Below are 24,360 nucleotides of genomic sequence, written 5' to 3' on the forward strand. Positions count from 1 at the left end.
AGGTGTCCCGCACGAATATTTAGTTTATAATGCCGGGGAGTGTCCAAGTTGTTTGTTTGAGTCAGACTTGGTCGAAGTGGACGCTCACATTCCTTGAGTTGGGTCAGGTCGTGGAGTAGAGATTGGGCAGGAACTGTTCCGTCGCAGAGTTAAGGTAGGATCAGTGAATTGGAGCGCAATAAGCACCGTGACAATCGCGAGGAACAAGTCAAAATGGATATGCGTCAAGGCGACAACAGTGATGGTAGCGTTGGAGCAGCTGTTGGCGAATGAAGCTTTGTGTGCCTGTTCTGTTCTGATGGGGAGAGCTTCGCAATCCGCAGCGGCGGGGGGGTGATCAATGATTCGGTGCCAGGACGGACTGGCTGGGCCGATTGTTCGTCGAGGCAGCACGGTCTTTCGGAAATGATGAACAGCGGGGATGCACAAGGCAACGCAGGCGAATACGCGCCCGTATAAGAAGAGGTGACAGAACGGATGGGGCCAAATTAGAGAGGCAAATATACCTCGAAGGTGCAAGATGCAAATGCAATGCAAATGGAGATGGAGTCGGAGTTGGAATTGGAATTGGAATTGGAAATGGATATGGATATGGAGATCGCTTGGCCGGCCGCCGGTGGGGAGGGAATGGAAAGGAAACACTGACTGTGAGCCTGTGAGGTGTAGACGGACAGATTGGATGGAACCTGGAACCATAAATTGGGCTGATTGTGGCTGAGCCCACCTATTTCTTGTCCCCTCGGGTTTCAAGGCAGTCTCTCGGGGCGGTTCTTTAGCGGTGTTAGGGGTCTCTTTCTACAGGACGGCTCCAGGGGACGAGGGGGACGGGACCCTTTATTTGGTGGCTACGTCTGTCTCTCTTAGCTCGATAACCCCGATCTCAACTTCACCCAAAACAAAGACTTCCATTGGCATTGTTTACCTCCACTTCCTCAAAGTTAGCACGCACAAACAAAAGCGCCTCGAATGCAAGAGCCCGGAGGAATTACCTTACCCATGATCCTTACAAACAGTGCCTTGAAGCCACCCACCCACTACCTACCTACCTTACCTAGGTATGTATGATTTCTTACAGGGAACGGCTACTCAGCCAAGACAAGCTCTAGGTACGGAGTACATACTATACCTAAGGTACTGATGGTATGTAATACCTTTAGATTGCAAGTGGACGGGAAGTCTTCTACTTACGTACCCCCGCCCACTCTTTTCGCAACGTGTTTGGCGACGAGTTGGACAAGTTCAAAAGCCACAACGGCTGACGGCAGTTTTCTAAACGCTACCTACTATATTCACCTGGTTCTCTGACTCCTGATGTGATATGCGTCGTTGCTGACGGATGGCTATCGTTCCGCCCAGGACTCTTTACCGATTGAAACATGCCTTCTTCGGTGGCTGCGGGCGCCAGCATTAGTTCGTCTATCAAATAACAGCCAATCTCTCGCACAAATGGTAGCCTGCTGCGGGAACCGCAGTGCTATTACCCTCTGCGGCCTTATGCAGCCATATCTGCAGAGGCGAGACAACGTTTGTGTTGCGTTCTCACTTACATTCATACCCCCTCACCTGACGGTAACACACCTCAACCACACACAAAAGCTCCAACAGGGTTGATCTATCATATATGCTTAAAAAGGGATGTCCTAGCCTGCCAACAGAGCGTACAACTCTTTGAAACGTTGAGGTTGTCGCTCAGACATATATGTAGCTTCTCCTATTTATAACTCGCTGGTTAGTTAGTGTTGAAAATCCTCAAACTAGACCTCGTGTTTCATATAAGATCCTAGCATATTCTATTCCAGCAGAGGATACGCGCACAAGACTATTGAAAGTCTACCCGAATTGCCGAGACGCCTGTTTCTAAAACAAGAAAGACAATATGCAGCCACAGCCGCAAACAAACAACATCACCCGCATTGGGTGGTTTTGTCCTACAGTCTGAGTCTTTTATGATCACCCTTGTAGAAAAAAAAAAATAACACCTTGCTACATACATGTCCACGAAGGAAGAGGATGGCTGTATTCTCCGACAAACGAATGCACAAGCACGCCGTGTTTGCCACTCTTTGACGATGCAACCCTAGGCCTGACAAACAGACCAAACGGATTTCACAATACACATCAGCCCACCTCAAATATTCGTTATCGCAACACACGCATGTTGGCTGCTGGATAGAACAAGGGGCTAGGGTTCGGCGCCAACGTCAGCCCTCCAATGCCGATACCTTACTGCAAGTGCATGTCTGGTGTTACTGGTTAAACGAGTCATCAATCTTCTGCGATGCTACAGCTGTTGACTTAATCCGCGGGTGCGACAGCATTCTCGATGGCGAATTTGGTGCAAGTTGCCGGACCCAGATGCCGTTTGCCAAACACATGCTATCGGGTGGGTGGTACTATGGCTTGATGAAGTACCATTCTGATTCATTCGGTCAATCATTCAATTCCTATCTATCAAGCCCGGGGTATTTACAGTCATGCACATTCAACCAGGCCACCCACTCCAGAACTTTCGTAATACTCAGGTCCGTTCGCAAACAGTGTGCGAACGAAGTCTGGAGTCTGATAACCCTCTCCTCCTTCTTCTATGATCCTCGGATATCCGCTCTATCAAGACCGATGTCTGGGTATGAGTATGGTTGCGAACAGAGCGTCGTCTCATAACGACCTTGTCTCGCCCCCACCAATATATGAATGAAATATGCGGCCATAATGCTATGCTGATGCTATTAAGAAAATGCCCGAAATTTCCAGAAAGAGACAAACTGACGGAGATTGCTCTGAGTCGTCCGTACCCCATGGCCTTTACGCCTGGTATAATGCTGTATAAGATATGTGCGTGTGTTGAAACAAGAAAAATTATAAGAGAGTAAGGCGCAAATTCGCTTTTGATCGTGAAGTGAAATGGAACGAAGAATATGTTGTATCATAAAGGTAGTCGTGTGGCAGTCAATGTGATGCTGCGGATAGACATGCAAATTATCTTCCTCAGAAGACAAAAGAACCATTAGTCAGTCATATGCCATAGGAAGACCTTGCTATAGCAAGGGGTTCCCCGAGCGTTTGGCTTGGTCTGACAAGAACCTGCGATGTTTGTTCAGGCCACGTCGGTGTGGGAATCGGTGCGTACTTGACACCGTCTTGGTCTTCGAGCTCCTTGCGCAAGATCTCAATGGCAAGTTCCCACCGACGCACAAGCTTAGATTTTCGTGCAGTGAATGTGTGCGCCAGTGTTTCTTCCTCCAGGACCGCCTGAGCATGCAACTCTACAAGCTCCTGTCGATTCCGCTCGAGTAAGGTTTCGTACTCTGCCTCTTGTCGGTCGATGAGTTCTTCCATGCGTTTGGCCTGGCGATCCCTCATCACATTAATTTTGGCCTGATGCGATCTTTCCATGCCATCGCGAATATTGTACTGTTGCCCGAGCTCTCGAAGATCGCGTTCCGTAACCACTCGATGTGGTTGGGAGTTCGAGCCTGGGCTTGAGTTCGCACCATTGCGTCCCAACCCATCACAGTAAGCTTCCATATGCTTCAGTCGAATCCTGACACTTCTTTCACTCGCTTCCAGAGTGTTTCTCAGGTCCATCTCGGCAGCTACCTGACGATCCTCCAATTGGCTCACAGCCCTCGCGTGTTTTTCTTTCATGCTCTCCTTAAACTCGGCGTGACGCTTCATCATCGCACATTTCTGCTCGACAAACCGAGCCCTCATGTGCTCCCTACCCTGTTCAGCGAATTCGAGGAATCGTCCAAGTTCTTGCCGATGCATCTCGGCGAGGTTGGAAAAATCAGCTTTGTTTCTCGTTCGTTCTTCGGCTTCTAGGCGCTCGGCGGATGCCGCTGCAGCGGCTGCTTCCTGTGCGGCCTTCTCGTCTTCATATTTGGCTAGTTGAGCCTTTTCCTCCGTTCTCCTCCGGTCCATCTCTTCCTCCCCATCGCAATCGTTCGGGCACCCAGCATTAGCATCCCATACACCTCCACATGTGTAGCAGAACTGAGCTTTGCACTGACAAGTCATATGTGTACTTGCTTCTTCAAGTGGCACCAAGTTCTGGCATTTGTAACACCGTTTCCAGCCAGCTTTGCCCCCTTCCTTGATAACCTGATCTAGTTCCCAATCTTCCGGGCAGTCCTTTCCTGTCGGATGTGCGTTATGTTTACACATAAGGCAGATTCTTGTGTTGCATTTGCGGCAAGTGACAGTGGAAGGATACTTTGGGTCCAATTTTTGATGTGGTGGAATGAATCCTCCGCATGAAGGGTTGGAACAGAATATTCTTGCCTGCCAGGGTGTACTGTATTGTATAATGGCCTTCAAAAACTCCTGTTGGGCGTCGCGACTGAGAAGATCCTTCATCAAGGATCCCGGCAATGGCTGAGCACAGCATCTCGGTGGCATGCTCGATTCGTCGGACATGGCTGTGTGGATGAGCGATCTTAGGCAGTTATCGCAATATGTGTGGCCACATGAGATGCTGTGTAATGATTTGGAGTTCTTGAAGTCCGCACGGCAGCTCGCACAGGTCCTATGACGAGAGTCAGCACGCTCTGGTTTCGTGATACCATGTTAGTCGGAATCCGGTTTAGGACGCACAATATGACCTGAAGTGGCTGTGGGGATGCCTTCTTCTTCCATCGTAATCTGAAGCCCGACCTAACGCTGAAAAGGCTGCGTTTGGTCTTGCCGCTGAATATACTCTGAGCAGTGGCGTCGGGCGTTTGTGAGTCCCTTGTAGTTTTTGAGTGGTTGTAGTGAGGGTCGATCACTGATAGATAGCGATCATACTGGGAAAAGCTCAGATCCTTGGATTGCCGGGCACTGGAAAGCGCCAGATCAGGTGTAGATGGACCAAAGATAGATGAATGCGTGGTCAGGGCGGTGCTTGTGGATCCGGCAGAGAGCATAGAAAATGTTCGAGCATTATAGACTGTTGAGGCTGACTCGACGCTTGAGGTGATACGCTTATCAGTAACAGGCGCACTCGAGATACCGAGGGCGTTGGCCTTGGAGACGAGGTCATCCTCGATCTGGTTCTCCGTTCGACCATGCGGCAATTGGAGTACAGTGATGAAGTAGTCGAGGTCGCTTAGCTCAGTGTCTGCGCCGTTGTTGACGCCAGTGCTAACGGTTGTGGTGGTCAAAGGCGTCGTTGTGGTGGAGTTGGCCATATCGACAGCGATGATCGGGCTCCGACGGAGGGACGCAGCGATCATGTTCCGGGAACGGCGACTCTTTAGCCAGGGGAGATGGAAATGTGGCGGTGAGGTTCAGTTCGAGTCGAGTCCGAGGGTATCGCTTTCTCAGTGCATCATTGAGAGGAGAGACGAGGTCCTGGGGGAAAATGTTCGATGGCCAAGAGGGAGTAAGGTGAGGTGAGGTGAGCGAAAAGCAAAGCAATCAAGATTACCTAGTGAAGTTGTCGTGTGGTTGAACTTTCTTGTAGGGCGTGGGCGTGGGGTGATGCTGGCGAAGTCTTCTGGGATTGGGTGGCTCCGTCTAGATTGACGATTCGATGATGATGGAACAAATCACACAAAGCCCAGGGAGATCCGGCTGCCAACTAACAAGTTGCCTTGCGCTGGGTTGGGTTTTGTTGGGTTCGATTCGGTTCTGGGGAATTGGCAATGTCTGACAAGTGACAACTCTCTTGGATCTGAGTCAAGTCTTGGAGCATACAAATCTTGCGCGCGCATTCGACTGAATACCAGTGCCCAAGAGGGAGAATTGTTGCCGTTTGGAACGTTGAAGGTCAATTTCGATTGGAGAGATACGAGTGACGGCGATGAAGGTGAGAATGCGCCACGATGAGCATCCACGTAAGAATACAAAGTGATGAAAAGGAAGAATCATCAAACAAAGCACTGAAAGAGGAGGACGATGAATTATAGGAATAATGAATCCGTACTCGCATATAAAAGTGCAAGTTGCTGGTGGGCGCAAAGATGGGCCAGAGACAATCACGAACAAGATCAGGTAGGATGGAGGTGGCCAAGGACAGGATGGGATCGAAAATGGAGTCGTCGGGAGAGTGCAGATACAAGTAGCAAGATTTTGACAGGCAAGCTTCAAACGAAAAGGACAAGGTCGAGAGACGTCCAAAGAGACCGAGAGAAGGTTAGAAAAAAAAAGAGGCCGGGATATGATCCTTAATAATACTTTAATAAAGTCACAGGTGGGAGCGGGATGGGACTTCGAGGTCGGGGGAACCTCCACTTTAGAGGGATACCTGTTCCGAAAAGAGATATCAAAGGTTCAGGCCAAATCACAATGCGCTAGGTAGAGCAGATCAGAGACAAGAACAGAGTGGGCATCCAAGATACAAGGCCGAGCAGGCAAGCCAAGGTAAGGTAAGGCAGGGTAAAGCAAAGCAAAGCAAAGAAACAAGCAGGGTGCTAATAAGGAAATAAGACATCAAAAGCCGCGAATAAACTAAATCTCATGCGTCAAGGGACCTACCAACATGAACAACAATATATTATTATGGACCAACATGCCAGCTGTTTACCTCAGCCTCTCTTTGACTGATATAAAATACAGTATTTCAGCCCTTCTAACATGCTAACCCGGCTGTTATCTATACCGTTGACTCTGCTTGTGCACTTCATTCTTCGTGATCGGGAGCGGTCGAGGTAATACAAAATGCCCACCAGCAATCGATAATCAGCAATCGTCACACTCACAGCCAAGCTGACCCAAGCAAAGAAGCAAATATCCAGCCACATCAGCTCACGATCACAGGGCGGGTCCCCCCAAAGCCAGGGTTCGGGCTGACAAGGGCGGCAAGACAGAAGACAATACAGGGGGTTCGAGGGGGAGGGACCAGGGTCCTGGACTCTCTCCTTGCCTGCCATCCGCATCGTCACATCATCAATGGCCCATTCGAAGTCGAGTCTTTCTTTGCGAGAACTCTGACACATAGTGGAGTCTCAAAATTGAGGGAGATACCTACATACACTGATACATTGCGATAACTGGAGAAAAAGGGGGTCATCACAAGAATGTGTGTAAGTGGGAATGGAGACGCAGAGCAGGCCTGAGAAATGGAGAACAGAGCGGTAAACAATGTAGGGAGGACAATGAATCAGAAGGAATCACCCCTGGCAGTATTCAATTACACGTACAGCTTGTAGGGAAGCACCTTGGGTAGATGATCGATTGAAACCTCAAGGGATGGGACAATTGCAGCTGAATCGAATTCACAGGCTCATCATCTGAACTTTGCGAAATTGTAGTCTAACCGTTCCTTTCTGTTCCTGTCTTCCCGGCAGTCAGGCGACCTTAGACGCCACAGGCTGAACAGGGGGGCTGCCGAATGAGATAATTGGAGGCACTCGGCCGGGACGGCTCCATCGCCAAGAAGCCCACTACGTATTTTCTCTGTTTAGTTTATCGAGGCGCCTTTCTTACATATTCCCCTCCTGTTGGTATTTTTATTAGTTGATATGCACATTGTCTCTTTGATTGCTTTCTTTTTTTGACTTTTCTTTTTCCTTTCTCTATCTTCTGGCTCGAGGGCCGGCAAGCTGCGATACTTGCAAACAACAGACCACAATTGCATCTGCCGAACAAGAGTCAGTATAAGGTACCTTACGTACAGTAGCATTCGTATCCCCAAACTCCTCCAGTTCCAAGCTACCAAGGTAAGTACTAGGTAGGTAGGAATGCCTTGATCGGCTCGCCTATCATGTCATGACGTAGAGACTTTCAACGTCAATTGCTTAATTGTTCATCCAAACCGCTCTTGTCGATCGGCCTCTCTTTGGCACAAGTCATTTGATACCGCGGCGTTCAACTATTCCACATTCAAAGACACCGTTGGATTGCCGATATGTAGATCCCTACTACAACACACTCCTTTCGCGAACTCCAATCGAGTCGCCCATTCAGGCAAGCTGCGAGCGAGTTACGACATCCATGCCAAAGCAGGGAAGTAATTGAGGCATCCTGACTCGATATTTCCCTCATGATGACCTCTGACACGACATTACCTATGGCTAATAGTATCATTTTGCCATTACCTACTACCTATTGAGCTAACCCTCCGGTACATAAAACGTACGACGCGAAGTTTGACCCACCTCGTCAACCATTAAATCACTCCGCAGTTTACTCCCCGAAACGCGGGATAGTCGAATATTAGCCGTGGTATTGCGAGCGAATTATCAATTTCAATGTCAGGCTCAGACGAGTTGCTTCACGGCAACCGCCGCAATCCAATGGGGCTTGTAAATGCTTTTTCTACCAACGATCGTCGCATGTTCATTTCCCAACTGTCCGTCTGACTGTCTGGCCTGGGCGACGCCGGTTCCGTACAACCACGACGCTCCGAGGGATGTCAAAAAGTCACCCAATCTCCTGTTTACGAGCCGCAGAGGAGGCAGCGGTGAACATCATGCAGGTGTATATGCAGCCGCAATGTGACGAATCTCGGGATTTTCGATCAATGGCTGACTTTGTGTCAGATGAGAATGTGAAATGTTTGTGACGAACGTAGATCTTGATATCCCTTGACGGCAGATCACCCGCATGTCTCGGGGCCACAACCTCAAAGAGTAGATAGGCTTTACGCAAGGGTTCAGTCTTGCTGTTTCGGCAAACTTTTAGATGAGATCCGGGTCCGTTTTCAGCTCTTGTTGTCCGGTGAGGGCGTGCCGCAGTTTGTTGTTGTTCAGCCGTTGTATCGTATAACCAAGTGAGGTCTGAGACTGGGGCAGTAAGGGAGGTGGCGGATGATGAACCGGCATGAGAATGCGTATGAATGTCTGGAACTCGCATCAAAGACTGTCAGTGTTGTCTTCCAGCAATTCAAGCGCTCAGTAGAGGATAATGTAACTTGTGCTAATACTCTACAACTCAAAGCTCAGCCGCCTGCATCGCGAAGTCTCGCTCAGCCCTTTTGCCTGGACTAGTGACGGCTGCAGATGATGTGCATGATACGCATGCAAGAGGACTAATTAGCACAAGTGCTCTTTTGCCAATCATTCAATGGGGCCCTTCATCAAGCATCGGAAGCTCTTCATCTCGAACCATCAAAGCATTCGTGTCGCTGTAGACTCTGCTAGCACCCCATTTGAGTTTCGTTTCAACAAAGCTTCAGCCTTCAAACTTCCCGCCCGGCCGAGGCATCGGCAACAATTAATGGTTAGCTTAATTAGCCCCCAGTATCCGCAGCTGCAACCACTCTACATACATACGTACCAGCCTACGCCGTTTGAAGGTCAACACTACAAGTCAATTGGCGGGAGCTACGCTCTTGAGTTTGCCCCCAAGAACAAGCTCGCGGGAGCTAAAAACTGCTATCGTTAGTCAATGGCTTACGAGTTTGAACTTAATGCCACAGTCGAGCTGTTAGAGTCATAAAAACTTGGCGGGAGATGTGAAGCCTAAACACGCTCGCTTTCCAATCACGTTGCCAGGACTACAAGGGAGGATGAGACGAGACCAAGGAAAGAGCTGAAGTAACCATCCAGGAACTGGGTCTGGTTTAGCTGAACTCTCTAGTGTCAGCGTGCACCGTATTAGGTAGTCTAGCGGATACGATTAACTGCCAAACTTGACACAAAACCAACGAATAGGCAGGCTTGTGTAGGTAGGTTCAAGACAAGAAATGCCACCTTCGTTATAATGAGGCAGGCCTCAGAACCTTTCGCGACCACTCAGCATCGCGCTTGAAACGAAGCGCTATGAGTTCGCCGTCTTTTCAACTGTATGAATCTAGACTCGTCGTTCTGTTGTATCCCTACCTACAGGTCGCTTGTAAGTTTTCCTTGAACAAAAGCGGGCTGCATGAGTGATCGACGTCGGATCGACGATTCCCGAAGCCCAATCGCCGACAGCTGACTTCTTATTAACCCCCTTGCTATAGCGTATTAAGACACTCGGATGCTCAGCAATCCATGTTTGTTTAGAAGAGAACACGGTATTCGGATTGTGTTGAATCTCAAAACTTCACGCATCTATATTTTCGTGTCTGAGGCTCGATGTTGACGTTATGATCAACGCCAGTTCCGAGCAGCTGGTACATGAGGGTGTGCACTGTTGCTGATCGATGTCTTGACTCATCACCAACGGATGTTGGAAGTCTGTTATCCATCCGTCTCAGCCGGTCACTGGCACACGGGTCTCAGCAATGCACCATTGAGGCAGACAAGGCAGACTAGCAGATCAAAAACCATAGGCACGTTATGACCACCATATGGAATGGTTGACTTATGATAAAAGCATATATTAAATGGCTTGTTTATTGAGAGTTAATATTGGATAAGAGGTAAATAGAGTCTATTCTGCCTGGAGGGAAAAAAGCTACTGTGCTATTTTTACCGAGTTGCCTAGATCTATCTCACCGAGTGGCGAGTAAGTTGATGGCTTCAAATCAATCAAGTATGGAAGACTCAGATGTAAGTAAGGCAAGGGAACAAAAGAAACGCCGAATGTCGGTGTGCCGACATTGCTCTGCCACCTTGCATAAAGAATATAGAATTAATGGAGCCATATATGAACTTCGCCGACTTTTATCGAATATGAGTTCTCAGATCAGCCACAAACTACGAGATTACGATCTGGAACACGCATAATAAACTTCGAAACCAAAGCACTTGGGATATTCTCACACACTAAAGATCTATCAAAATTAAATCATTTAGCCAAAACAGCCATACGAACATTGGCACTTGGAGTTTGGATGTTTGCCAAATACCTACCTTTGTGTAAATACTGGAGCCCAGGCTATGCAGTTTCAGGCCCAGATTCTAACAGGTCTCAAGCATTTCCCAGGCAAGACGGCATCGCCATATTGCCTTGACTCCAGCTTCACACAAGTTGGATGCTTACCTTATCACCCAAGACCCATATCAGTAGTAAGGCTAGTGGAGTCAGACGTTCTTACTAAAACTCAAAGAGTTTGTATATAAATAAATATTCGATTCCCAATAGACCAGATATTATATCCCTGTGCATCATATATTTCCTAGGCAACAGTGAGGGCGATGAGTATCTTGTTCGTATATTGGGAGGCTGAAGCCTCATTTGAACCCCCCACAACCTTATCACAGCATCACATATCTACCTTGTGTGGTAATCCGGAGCTATGTCCGACTCCAAGGCTTGGTTGTAAACATTGGGTAGCCTAAGGATCCCGTACTCGGCCATGATCTAGAAGAAATCTTGAGACTCTTATCCTAAGGTATCATAATACTCTGATAAGTTTGGTATGAGTTTAGTTTGCTTTTTGAATGGAGATAGATCTATTCGTAGCTCAAATGTTGCTAGATTCTGCCTCGAATGTTCTCCTGCCCAGTAGTCGAACTGCGTTGGAAGCCTGTCCATCGGCGTTTAACTGCTTGCTACAGTCTGTGATATTTCACCGAGGAGATTGGCTTGATTGTAAAGACATCTCGGTATCATCGTTATGACATATCCGTATTACTTTCTGATACCATGGCGAACAGGAAATACCACGTAAAAGAAAAAAAAAGCATACTGAAAACATCCCATTCTTGGTGAAGCCAGCACAGTCTACTGGCGATCCATCTGCCGTGTTTTCAAAACTTTTTGTTTTAGACAATAGATGATGGGTATGATGTATGATGTATGATAGTTGGATAGCAGGACATCTACACTTTGTAAGTTGAAGATAGAGCTATATTCCAATGTTCTTGCAAGTATGGGAAAACCATCTCTGTCACGTCTATGAGTCATCACACCCCTTTCATAGCCCGTCAAGAACTCTTATTAGACGTAAGCATACCATTCTGAGTGACGTATACGATTTCTATAACCTCGTTTGGAGAGAAGCCCTTTATTATGGACAGCACGAACCAGAAGATCCGAAAGATCAAACCAGAGTAGCGACAGAGCCAGATAGCTGTTGACGATGGTCGGAGAGAGCCGTAGGTTTGAATAGGACAAAAAGAAGGCTATGGATCTTGAGTAGGCCGTATGAGGCCAAGAGGCAGCCAAATTCAATGCAGTAGATTCTGAAAACTAAAGCGGCACTGTTATGTCCTACTAAGAACCAGTTGTTAAGGTTTCAAGGCCATTCTTCGGAGGCACGGAGTTTGGCATCGTATAATAGGATTTAGTAAAACAGGATAGGCTGATTAACAGGCTTGTTGGCAAGGCTTATCACATGAGCTTTGAAAATGGACTTGAAAGTGCTTTGTTCCCTGTTGCTCTGAATCGGGAACTTGGTGAGTTCCTTTGTTCAAGCTGGTTCACTGCCTCAGCAGGCTACAACAAAACAGTGAGTCAGTCTATTAATGGAAGTCAGCTCGTGACAACTGATCAAAGCATTGGATCCTAGTGCAAAACAAATGATTTGCTGAAAGCATACAATATTCGCCTTTGTCTTTGCGATTTCCTATCTCAACTCTGAAATTGCTGGATATTATAGACAGTACAATATCGTGGTTTTATCGCCGATGTTGATAAAATAGGTCCGAACGACATTACTCCGTACACTTGCTCCTCTTATTACCCTGTTGGCCTACTCCCCTGCTGGCGTCTCCCCACTTTGAACCCCCGTCCACTCGGCCCCATCTTCTCGGGCTCTAGACTCTAGACCCTCCTCCGGACTTCCCTTTCCTCAACCCGCGCGTCAATTTGAATCGAAGAACTCGAGACAATAACATTTTGGATATCCTCCAGGGATAATATATCGCATTGCTACACTCTTTACCTTCCAACGCCAGTATTATACCCTCACTTTCTAACGCCTTGCTACACGCCCTGTCGCGCATCAAACTATGGCAGCGGCTGGCCTGATCGATCCGACAAAGACGGGCAACTATCCCGTCATCCTCGGAGATGCTCTCTTAGGCAAGACATCAAACGAGATCTTCACCGGCATCAAGTGTAGGTTTTTCTCAACCTCCAAGTTCGATGTGCCATGATACTTACATACTCCAAGACAATCACAAGCCGACACTATCGTCAGAGTCAGCCCCCAACTTAGCTCGCATAAAACCCTCTATCCCTGGGAAGACGGCATCCTACGACCTCACATATACCGATAACGACGCAAAGTATGCGTTCACAGGGACGAGGAATAAAGATAGTGGCCAATATGTTCTTTATTTCGACCCCAGCCGCGAGGCCTTTATCCTCGATCTTGTCGACTCTACCTTCAACATGAACGTCACTCGACTGCCTGGTAACGCCGATGCTGACAGTCTCCGTCGACAATATCCTCACATCAACAGCACATCAAACAGCGCATCAAAAACAAACACAAAGGTTGAAAAGAGTGCCTCCGACAAATCCAATGCCAAAGCACGCGCCAAATCCTCCATACAGAAGAGAGATGTCAAGCGCAAGCCCGAGAAGAAGCAGGCCCCCAAGAATATCGAGCTCTCGCTACCAGTACCTCAATCTAATGAACAATCAAAACCTGCGGAGCCCAAGAAGCGTACACCAGCCCCCGAAGAAGAGGACGAGGATGAGGATGATGACGATGGTGGCCTTCTTGTCGAGTATCCTGGTGCCGACACCAACACAGCGCGTAGGACTGACTTCTCGCCTGCTTTCCCGTCTGTGCGCCGCTTTGATGAATTCATGGATCAGCGCGAGTCTGAAGGTGATGATGCCGACGGCGAGGAAGATGATGATCCAGACTTTGAGTTCAAGCTGCCCAGCCCTGTCAACAACCGTAGCCAATATGAGACTGGGCCCGATCCTATGGATGTAGACGGGGAAGAGGAAGGGGAGGAAGGATTAGAAGTCGATCTCGCCAAAGAACTCGAGGACGCGTTCGAAAATCTGGAGAACAGCCAACAAGAAAGCCCTGATGGCGATGAAAGTGAGATTAGTGAAGAGGACTAAAAAGGTTTGGGTTTATTGCGCCTTTCGATTATTTCGTGTTTATATGCGGCGTTTCTACGGGATCTACTGCGCAGATACTGCCAGAGACAGTGGTTATGCTGTTAACCAGGCGTTGGAAAAGAGCCATTTTCAAAGGAATACTAGACGACATCACTGCCACTTCCAGTACGACTCCTGGAACCATTTCCGGCTATACTATCGTAAAACAAACACACGATGAAATATATATTCACATAGAAAACAACGTGCTTATGGTGCCCCTCATGCTATCCTCTCAGCCCCTTCTCCTTCATTATCATACTTCCATTTCTCTCCTGGCAGGTGATCCGTGATACCCTCGATCACATCCTCGGACCAAAGATGGACCTCCGAATAGGATAGTTGCCGGCCCCAGGTTTTCAGGTCGTCTTTGTCAAATGTTCCAACAGACATGCTGATCTTTTCGGAGTTTTCATAGCGCCAGAAGAGCCAGCTGCCGCAACTGGTACAGAAGCCTCGTGCGGCTTCCGGTGAGGCGTGGTATCGCGATAGCGTCGTCTGAGAGGTGAACTCTACGCTGGAAGCAGGGACTGAATGAAGCCATGCAATGAGAGAGCCGCCATTCTTACGGCACTGGGAGCATTGGCAGGTTGAGCACTGCCAAGTGATGGTTAGTTCAATGAGATCTGAGAAACGGGAAGTGAGTCGTACGCTTCTCTTCCAGTCATGGCCAGATGGAAATGTCAGCCTGTAGCGAACTGAGCCACAGAGACATCCGCCAGAGACGCTTGCAGGGTATTCTTCTGAGGCCATTGAGTTACTTTGATACGAGTGATAGTGGCAACGAGACCGAAATGTTTGATATTAAAAAGCATTGAGACAAGGAAGAAGCTTGAGTGTTATATTGCATAGTGTTGAAGGGCGCGACCCCTCATCAAGACACTTTGCCCGCGGCAAGAATGTCAATGGCGCCTTTCGCTTCCCTGTTTAATGAACATCCATAAATTCAGAACTCCTGGCGCTATTAATTCTCATGGCCGGTAAACTAATGCCTATCTATGTATCATGTTTAGGCATGGGTATAAATGCACGCATGCCTCGCCAACCGCACTCATGATGTCCGAAAAGAAGAATTCAACTACTGTGTCAGTACGCCAGTTGATGTTTAAATCATAACATATTTAGACAGCCTCCCATTTTGCAAGCCACCCGACGCTCTCACCCGCATTTCTAACAATACAATATCGTCCTTCCTTTGCGTTTTGCTTGACATCGTCTAACACCTTGTCTATCGCGATTGAACCAATGGCCATACCGTGCCCCTCACTTAGACTAAATGATCCGGCGGTGACGAAACCAACGAGATCTTCGGCGTTAGGAACAAGGGGATGGCCATTCATGTCGGATTCATTAGCCGGCGAAAAGGGGTAAGGAGCAGGTTTAGAGACAAGTTCAGCAGCAAGTTGACGCTTCAGAAATTCCAAGTCGCGGGGCGTCGAGGTTCTGGATGTTTTGTTCTTTGTGGACAGAGACGGCCGGGCCTGAGAGAGCCATTGGGACCGAAGATCGTAGGGAAGCGAGGAGGGCGTAGATAATGAACCCGGGGGAATAGTGGCAGGGACTTCGGCTTCAGAGGACTGTGGAGCTGTGGTAGGACGAGATGGAAGGCGGTAGATGCGAGCACAGGGTGTGACAACGCCCCTAGAGATTAGAGATATACGGACTCCAAGAAGAGCGTTTATCGGTATTGTTGAAGGGGTAGACGGAGAAGTGACGGCTTGGTCAAAAACATCTTTCGTGATTTGACGCAGCTGGTAAATGCGTGGCTCTTGTTGCTTCGATACTTGTGTTGAAGCTGGATTTTCGTCCTGGTCCACGTCCATCGCGCCCTCAGTATTGTTCTCATCGCTAGTTTGTGAACCTGCTGCATTGAACAACAGCTCAAAATCGCTAGCGAAGCCATCGCCAATCTCGCCCTTCCTCCCACCGCCCAGATCAAGTGATTCCCATGCGGTTCTCTTGCTCTTTGGTCGTTTCTCCCAAGCCGCTTTTCTTTTTCGACGCTCTTCGAGCTCCCATGCAGCACCCGCCTTGGTTCCCGGATAGTCCCCAGGGAACCAAGCTTGGCCTCGTTCGAAGGCAACCTGGCGGATCTCGTTCAGACCTGCGAATCGTGGGTTACCCCCTGAAGAAAGGGGATAATGCACCAAGCAGTACCATAGATGCTGTATACACTTCCATGGTGCAAGCAGAGTCCATGTACCTTGCTTCTGTGTGCCTCTATCCGTTCGGGAAGCCAAAAGGATGACCGGGATCGGGGGATCATCTGCTGTGAGTTTCAAGGTGGTTCCGGGAGCATTTTTTGCTCGTCGTCTATCGATTTGTTTTTGTGAAGGGAAGCAGGACGCGGCATGGCGAGTGTCGCGATCGAATAAGGCATACGGGTTCAAACCATCCTCGGCCAGCCACGGCGTTATCCTTTCGAGGAGTTGAAGTTGTGACTCTGGGTCTTCGGGAACCTCAAGGCGAATTGGAGGATATTGAAGACGGGGATCCTGCACCGAGAACCCTAACACTGCGCCAGCAGGGAGAGTGGCCGCATTTGTCAACCCGGCCAGCCCTTGAAAAAGTTCAGTATGATCTGTCTTCGTCTTGTCCTTTATCGGATAAGTACGTAATATAGCTAGCAGAGCTTCTGTAGATCCCGGTCCTGTCAAGTCTAAGCTTCCAATCTCAAACCGGAGATCTTCGATGTAAAGCCGAGGGTTTTCCTGCTTTATTAAAGATAGTAACTCGTTAAACAGTTCGAGGAAGGCTGATGGGTGGATCCTCAAGAAAACCTGTCTCGATTCTTGTTTGAGCTCTTGCTTGTCTTCTTGCGTCGGTGGTTCGGGGTTCCATAAGATAGTACATGGTCCGATCATCTTTCGGTCGACTTGATTCTGCTCTCCCGTTTGAACTGTCCGAGTTAGAACACCGGTCCACGAGCGGGTTCCGATCCTCCACTTCTTTCCCCTGTCATTCCAACACGAATCCTGAACAACCCCTATCCGCTTCAATACACGTTCTATGCCAGCGCGTTTACCGTAAAGTCCAATTGTGCTCATGTAGCTCATCTCCCATACAACTGCGCCTCTATCGCCCTGAGCTCGATGTGTAGGTCGGTATATCTTTTCGTTTGGTGTTAATGGGATAGCGAACCGCCATAAAGGCTCCAACGGATCAGTCATGCGTGCTCTTTTGGCATGCCATGAGTGAGTTGGTAACCATGTTTTGTTCAGTTGACGCTTGCGGAACTTGGACTTTGGCTTTGGAGGCTCGTTGAGCTCGTTTCGTCGAAGTTTTGGTCTCGGTGGTCTTCCTATTACAGCTAATGCTTTGTCTTTACTGACATCTCCATCCTGCTTCGCCTTCGCCTTCGCCTGGCTAGCCTTGCGTTTCCTCGCTGCCAATATTCCCAACTTTCGTGCTGTTTCGGATCTTATTTTCGCTCGCGTTGTTCTGGGTTTCCTCCTTCTGGCTTCGACAACCGGAGTGTTGTCGTCTTTCATTTCTTTGAAAGCTCGCTTTCGCAGTCGGCGAGGCACCCGTTTGGGGTTGTGACTCGCCGTGCGGCGGCGTAAGCCTCTTGGTACCTTCTGAAAGGCGCGACTGGTAGCAACAGCTTTCGATGTGGCCATGCTCTGCTCAAGTGCGCGAACCTCGAACTCGTGGGCAGCCACAAAAGCCTGGAGATCAAGTTCGCCATCTTTGAGTGCAGCTTCGGCGGGCTGTGCAGGGATGCTGCGCGCAGAATGAACCACAGAGCGCTTCTCCCTACGGCCATTCGATGCCGATGTGTCGGCCTTTCGCTTTCTGCTGTCCGGCCCAGATTGGGCTCCGGTAGAAGATCCCGGAGCCATGGTGAGATATTTGTTGTCAAGATATCAATCTTGGGAGTTCTTGGTCATCTTGAATGTAAACGTCGAAACGCGATGGAAAGAAAATAAAAGCTTTATCGATAAGCTTTGACGGACCCTAAATGGAAGTCATCATTTCAGAACCGCCATCATGACATGTGAATACCTACCTAGTAGGTACTTAGGGAGGCTTGTTTTGACAGAAGAGGGCGAGTCAGTCGATTAATTTTGCTATTTATTTAATTTTTTTTTTCTCTGCAAAAAATAGATCAGTTGGAAGCCACGCGATTTTATTTCCCAAGCCAGGACAGTTCTTCAGAGCTAGCCACCAAGCTAAGGAACCTTTATTTACATAGGACGAACACGTCCAACATGCGCTTTGACACATTTGCACATCGTTAATGAAATCAGTAATTTGGTTTCAGTATTGAATTATCCAACATTGACATCGAAATAACATATGAACGCCTCTAGTAAGGGTATAATAATCCATCAAGTTTGCGCCATTCGCCAGATAATCGTCCTAGATGTTGCCAAGCTGAGACGATCAGATATTTGGGGTCTACTTGGTTACCAAGCCGCGACGAGAAAGTGATTTTTGATCAAAACGTGATGATGAGGCCACTGAGCTTCCCCGAATCGTCTATTCTGGCTCTATCCCGTAACACTGTAATGTCTCCTCACTGCTTCTGCCAATTGTCCTGGAGGTTGGCATTTGGAACACATCTTATGGCCCCTAGAACCCGATCAGCTTATTAGTGTCTCAATGCATCTGACACAGATCGATGTAATGACGGAGAACATACCAAAATTCCGGGGGATCAACAACATTAGGCGTACATGGTCGTTGTGATCTTTCGTATTTTGGGCACCACTTTCGAACAATCCAAGCATGATGTTGGCACCGAAACTCGACCTTGCATTGGCGGTTAGCAAGAGGCTTCCTTCACTGCACTAACTCAAGTAACGAGGGAGCCCATACAAAGAAATAGTCACACATTCTCGAGAGTAGATGATTTTGACAAAGAAAGAGATCAGGACTCAACGGCGATCGTCCCCCTTTTTGCAGGGCCGCTTCTATATTACATGTCTGACCTCTCAGTTTTATTCGATCACATTGTTGTGAAATATGCTTAAGGTTCATGGTGAGAGGTGACCGATGGGACATCTTACCGAAGCATCGGACTCCAAGGTCTCATAACTGTGGTATATTGCTTCTTTTGAGAACGCCATCATAAGGAAGCGATGCAACCTGCAAGGCGGCAGGGAGCCGAAGGACAGATCGGGAAACGGGCGTTTGAGAATTAAGGGAGAAGATTGTGCATAATAGTACAAGTTGTCTCTTTTGTCATCTCTTCTCGCGGGAGGAGAGGGAACTGTTTGGTCTGTATGGTCACACAAGCTAGACGAACAAGGCACATACCTAGGTAATAATGACCAGGAAAGACTTGAATCGTGCCGCTAGCCTAGACTCTTACTTCGAATTTACTATCAAGGTTGAGAATATTACGTGATGTTGAGAGCTCTATCTGCAATAGTCCATTGTTGGTTCTCGGTCCATGGGTAACTATAGAATAGATTTTGTCTTTTGTCTCTTCTCTCGACGGCTGAACTACCCCCCCTGTTCCTCTTCTGTTTCAGACTATTTCACCTTGCCAGGATCGCTTACTCTCTCAGCTCAAAATCGAACATGGGCGCTGAGAAACTAAGTCGTATTCAGTAGGTCTTGTTACCAGTTTGTTAGAAGTTCTAAGAACATGATGGTTATTATGTATCATGAGTAACCATACAATCATGTCTAAAATCATCCTTGTAGGATCTCGATGTTGAGACATTTCCGATAGATCGATCTCCTTTAAATCCATTTCTCCCTATCTACGGAGTAAATGGCTCTCAATGAAACATATGAATCGGTGGCGGTCCAGCTGGTCGGGTCGGGCTCGAGCCTTGCTGGAATGACTCGCAGGCGTTTTTCTTTCTTTCTTTTTAGAAGCGAGGGAGCTGAAGACCAAATGTAGGACCTCATCAACGGGGATAATACCACTTCCAGGCTTGGACAAGAGTGTAACAGCCAGATTATACTTAGTAAAGCGTTCGGGAATATGATATCTAAAAAAGATGAATATCTACCTAGGTAGGTATGCAATTATTTTGAGTTAACATGCCCTCCCTTGAGTAATACAGAGGTAAGTCGGTAGGTACTCTTGATTATCAGGACGGCTATCAGCCTCCTGTGGCTTTGCTGGTTACATCTCTCGTGGCGTCAAGTCACAGGGGCCATCCTTCAACCATTGCACATGACGATATCCTCATCATTTACGTTGGGATCATCAGCTCTCGATCACGGGCTTATCTTATCATCACTGACTACAGTCAGTTTCAGTTCCACATTCAAACGGCCGCGACCGTTCCGTCAGATACAGCCCGCCATAGAGGACCCCCGTATCGTTAGGCCAGTCGCTGACAGAGTCCACTAGAGTTGGAAGTGTCTGGCAGACCAGAGCCAAATCCAAAGTCAAAGCCAAAGTCAAAGTCAAAGTCAACGCCAAAGCCCACGCCAAACAAACAGAGGTAGATCCAGAAGGGGATGGCCTCTTTAAGTAAGCCGCATCCCCACAAGGTTCGCATTTCCGCTGCATTACGCGGGCTGTTTGTATATATATTCTCTGGCATCTTAACTTTGCCGATACTGCAACCAGCACTCATTCACTCACTGCAGTCTCATTACGGAAGTCTGTAGTCACGCTCAAGCGAGCTCGCTATATACCTACCTTACTCACATTGTTGTAACTTGAGCATTGCGAATCATCGGTAGAGGGATATCTTGACAATCTTTGCTAACATGGGCTTTCTCAAACCTGAAGTTGGCAAGGCTCGTAAGGTAAGGATTCATCTCAGTCTTCAACTCGAACTCAGGTTGACTCATCTCTAGCCAAAATTCGACCTTCATCTCAAGGTACATCCTTCACTCTACATCCAGCCACTCTATGAGGAAACCCTGACTTATTACTTCCTAGATTTACGACCTTAATAACGTGCCGCTCGTTTCTGGTCAGGCTTTTGTCAAATGGCACCTCTCTCACTCAATGACCGCGGAGCATCGCGGGCGCACGCAGAAATGTCCAATTGCCAACCACAGAGTTGAATGGGGCTTTGTCACCGCGGTACCTTCTATCCGCATATCGATAGACCGCAATAACAACCTTACCGAATGTCCCATGGAGTTTGAGGTCATACAGGAATTTGGCTTGACAGAGAAGGTCACCCTTGGTATTGTTCGCCTCAACCTGAGCGAGTACGTGGAAGAGAGCGAAGCCTTCGTCAAGGATGTCGCATCTCCTGGTCGTATGCGTAGCAACAGTATGGGTGTCAGCCCGACGAGGGGTGGTACATCACGGCCGCGCCGTGATTCAGATGTTGTCGAGGATGGCATTGTGAGAAGGTATCTCATGCAGGATAGCAAAGTCAACAGCACGTTGAAGATCAGTATCCTCATGATCCAAGTCGACGGAGAACGGAGTTATGTAGCTCCTCCTCTGAAAACGGCTCCCGTCTTTGGAGGTATTGGAGGCATCATGAGCGAGGCAATAGAGGACGACGCTGGGCGTAAGTTGAACTGATTCTTCCATATGATTCCCTGCCGCTGACAATATATAGCAATAGCTGTCGCGGTTCCCAACTTATCTAAGCCTCGCGACGCCGCTGAGCTCCAAGACCTGTACCGAAGCGTTCTCGCTGCTTCGTGGAGTCGGCAACCGAATGAGCACTCCGCTGAAGAAGTCATTGAGGATATTTTCAACGGAGGTAACGGATGGAAAACTAAACCTCATAATGCTTCCCCTATCACTGATGGAGAAGAAGACGACGACGACGATGATATGAGTCCACGTGATACCATCCGAGCCCGCGACACTCGCCGTATAACTCACAACCTCCTTCATCCTCATCACCATAATCACCACCACTCAAACAGAACTGCCTCACCTTCGCACAATCACCAAAATAACGGCCCGGCTGGCTCCTCACATCGCCGCACACCAAGTAACTCGAGTGATAAGAGCTTCTCGACAGTTACAGTTACTCCGTCGAACCGGCGCAAAGGTGTACGCATCCATGAGCGCCACCTCGACCATGCGCGTAGTATGGCGAGCATGACGTCTACTATGACAATTGATAACGACCCAATGCGCGAAGTGAGTTACAAGGGAACCCGCGAGGTTAGAGAGGATGATATGCGAAACGACCTCATTGCTTGGCGATTACCGGGTGATGCGAACCAGGTAATTTGAAGGGTCTAATGTAAACGTCAAACTGAGCTTGTTCACGGCCTCGAAGAGTTGGCTAGATTAACTGTTTAACAATGTTTCCCGGATTGCTTCCACCGAAATGTTTCGATATTATTCTTGTGAATGTTAAAAGTCTTTATTCAATTCATCCCTGACAACCCTCTATTGTGTCCTCTAGAATATACCAATAATCCCGTGCTTTTTGCATGCCAGCCCCCCTTGTAAACCCACTCATAAAATCATTGCGGCTTTTCAATCAAAGTTCCTGCTTTTGAGTCCGGCACTTCCAGACTTAGATGTTTCCTCGCACACCACCCTTGCCGCCAACTTCCCGGGCTGTGACGGTAACGCCTAGATCGGCTAGAATGTTGATCGTGACTTCGACCTTGCCACCAGCCTTGACGCCCTTGATGGCGGCCTCGGCAAGAGGGTTGCCAACCTTCCAGATCTTCTCCCGAGTCTCCTCTTCCTCTTCATCAGAATCATCAAAATCGGAGTCGTCCTCATCCTCATCTCCATTCTCCTCCTTAGCCTTAGGCTCAGGCTTGGTGACCTTGATGTGGGTGTTACCCTCAACAATGTTAATAAGAACATCGCCACCTTCCTTAGGAGCAGGAATATGAATAGTGCGACGGGCAGGGGCGGCGGTCTCAGGAGCAATGATGGGGGTGAAGACATCCTCGCCGTCAGTACCCACGGTGATAACACCAATAGCGTTGGAGATGTGCTTGACAGTGGTGACAGCAGGGTGAGTGGACTGCTCGATATCGGCGGCCTCGTACTCTTGGATCAAAGAGGCCTGGAGGGCAGCACCGCGAGCAAGGAGCTCAGAAGGGTTGATGGCGGACACGCTCGTGGCGGGAGCCTGAATCTCGGTAGTCTCAGGGAAGATACCACGGAGGTTGTTAGCGATACGAGGGGTGTGGGCAGTACCTCCTGACAGAATAACCTCGTCAATGTCAAGAACATCGAGGCCGGCCTTCTTGACAACACCCTCGATGAGTCGGTTGAAGCCCTCGAAAACCTTGCGGGCAATCATCTCGTATCGTATCCTGTTGATGGTAACAGAGAAATCGAAACCATCCGCCAAGCTCTCGACGCTGAACTGAGCGTTGCTACCCAGGCTCAGAGCTCGCTTGGTAGCCTCAGACTCAAGCCGAAGCTTTGCAAGACTGCGAGTGTTGTTTCGGGGGTCGATGCTGTGCTTCTTTTGGAACTCCTTGGCGAAGTGTTCCATAAGAGCATTGTCCAAATGAACGCCAGCAAACTCGTAATCGTGAGCAGTGGCGAGGATAGTGTAGAGACCGCCTCGCGAAGCGATAACGGCAACATCTGAGCGAGTGCCACCAAGGTCGGCGACAACAATAGTCTTATCCTCGATCTTGGCCTCAGGACGGGCATCGTAAGCCAGTACAGCGGCGACAGGGTCAGAAATAAGCTGGAGGATCTCGATGTCGGCGTCGTTGGCGGCCTTGATCAGAGCCTCTCGCTGCTTCTCGGTGAAGTTTGTGGGGACGGTAACGACGGCCGAGGTGACCTTCTTGCCCAGGTAGTCGGAAGCAGAACCCACAAGTCGTCGCAGGTATCGAGTAGTAGCCTCTGAAACTGAAACAGTCGAGGTCTCTTCCTCGCTCTTGTCCTTGACAGAGAAAGCAACGGTGCCGGAAACATCCTTGGGGTGGGCGGAGGCATGAGAGTGGGTGGGATCGATGGACTTGAATCTGAAGGCATCTTGTCAGTGTCCTTAGTTCCAGAATTGAGAGTGCGGCGGAAAGGTCGCGTACTCTTGGCCAAGGAAGTCTCGGAAGTTGGCGATGGTGTTATCGGGGTTGCGAACGAGGAAGTTCTTGGCCTGTCCACCGTAGTACTCATCACCGTCAACGTAAGACAGAACGGTGGGAATTTGTCGGTCTATCAAGCAGTTAATGGTTAGCAAGCGACCTAGTGACAGTATCACGGGGCACAGTTCAAATCGATCTAGAACATACCTCCGTCTTCGTTGGCAATAACCTCTGCCTTGTCATCAACAGTATAGGCAATGGAACTGTTAGAGTTACCAAAGGTAATACCAATGGCAACTCGCTCGCCAGGCTCAGGGCCCTTGGCTCCAGCGTTGTCACTCATTAGGTCGGGAGGGAGGGAGTTTTGCGGGTCCTTATAGAAAGAGAGAGAAAGAGGAAAATTCAAGACTTTGTCCCTCTGTTGAGTTGAAGCAAAGAGGTTTCAAGGTGTCAAGATTTTGGAGGGCGAGGGCGAGTTGGTGATAGATGTTAGTGGGGTTTCTTTCTTTTCCCTCAGAGATTGGAAAAAAAAAAAAGAGTCTTACTACGGAGTAAATGTACAAACAAAAAGCTCTATTTGCACAAACAAGCTAACCC

General features: G+C 48.5%; 6 protein-coding genes across 6 annotated transcripts; 2 read left to right on the top strand and 4 right to left on the bottom strand.

Annotated features, from left to right (window-relative positions):
- Positions 1-3,012: 3,012 nt before the first annotated feature.
- On the bottom strand, positions 3,013-5,213 carry FSUBG_5597 (ariadne-2; the record flags this gene model as incomplete). Its single annotated transcript, XM_036683710.1, has 2 exons — positions 3,013-4,525; positions 4,594-5,213. 2 exons carry the CDS (start codon positions 5,211-5,213, stop codon positions 3,013-3,015), a joined length of 2,133 nt encoding a protein of 710 aa, XP_036538939.1.
- Positions 5,214-12,743: 7,530 nt separating this feature from the next.
- Positions 12,744-13,818, top strand: FSUBG_5598 (ell-associated factor; the record flags this gene model as incomplete). The annotated part of the gene is made up of 2 exons (XM_036683711.1): positions 12,744-12,852; positions 12,908-13,818. The coding sequence occupies 2 exons, from the start codon at positions 12,744-12,746 to the stop codon at positions 13,816-13,818; spliced, it is 1,020 nt and encodes a 339-aa protein (XP_036538940.1).
- A 261-nt stretch (positions 13,819-14,079) lies between these two features.
- FSUBG_5599 (glutathione-dependent formaldehyde-activating) lies at positions 14,080-14,610 on the bottom strand (the record flags this gene model as incomplete). Its single annotated transcript, XM_036683712.1, has 1 exon — positions 14,080-14,610. One exon carries the CDS (start codon positions 14,608-14,610, stop codon positions 14,080-14,082), a length of 531 nt encoding a protein of 176 aa, XP_036538941.1.
- A 368-nt stretch (positions 14,611-14,978) lies between these two features.
- FSUBG_5600 (ribonucleases P MRP subunit POP1) lies at positions 14,979-17,699 on the bottom strand (the record flags this gene model as incomplete). Its single annotated transcript, XM_036683715.1, has 2 exons — positions 14,979-16,417; positions 16,472-17,699. The coding sequence occupies 2 exons, from the start codon at positions 17,697-17,699 to the stop codon at positions 14,979-14,981; spliced, it is 2,667 nt and encodes an 888-aa protein (XP_036538942.1).
- A 2,839-nt stretch (positions 17,700-20,538) lies between these two features.
- On the top strand, positions 20,539-21,985 carry FSUBG_5601 (uncharacterized protein; the record flags this gene model as incomplete). Its single annotated transcript, XM_036683716.1, has 4 exons — positions 20,539-20,577; positions 20,629-20,652; positions 20,714-21,302; positions 21,354-21,985. 4 exons carry the CDS (start codon positions 20,539-20,541, stop codon positions 21,983-21,985), a joined length of 1,284 nt encoding a protein of 427 aa, XP_036538943.1.
- A 289-nt stretch (positions 21,986-22,274) lies between these two features.
- FSUBG_5602 (Hsp70 heat shock protein) lies at positions 22,275-24,106 on the bottom strand (the record flags this gene model as incomplete). Its single annotated transcript, XM_036683717.1, has 3 exons — positions 22,275-23,703; positions 23,767-23,893; positions 23,971-24,106. 3 exons carry the CDS (start codon positions 24,104-24,106, stop codon positions 22,275-22,277), a joined length of 1,692 nt encoding a protein of 563 aa, XP_036538944.1.
- Positions 24,107-24,360: the final 254 nt, after the last annotated feature.

Source organism: Fusarium subglutinans, assembly GCF_013396075.1.
Source record: "Fusarium subglutinans strain NRRL 66333 chromosome Unknown NRRL66333_c0000055, whole genome shotgun sequence".
NCBI classification, from domain to species: Eukaryota; Fungi; Ascomycota; class Sordariomycetes; order Hypocreales; family Nectriaceae; genus Fusarium; species Fusarium subglutinans.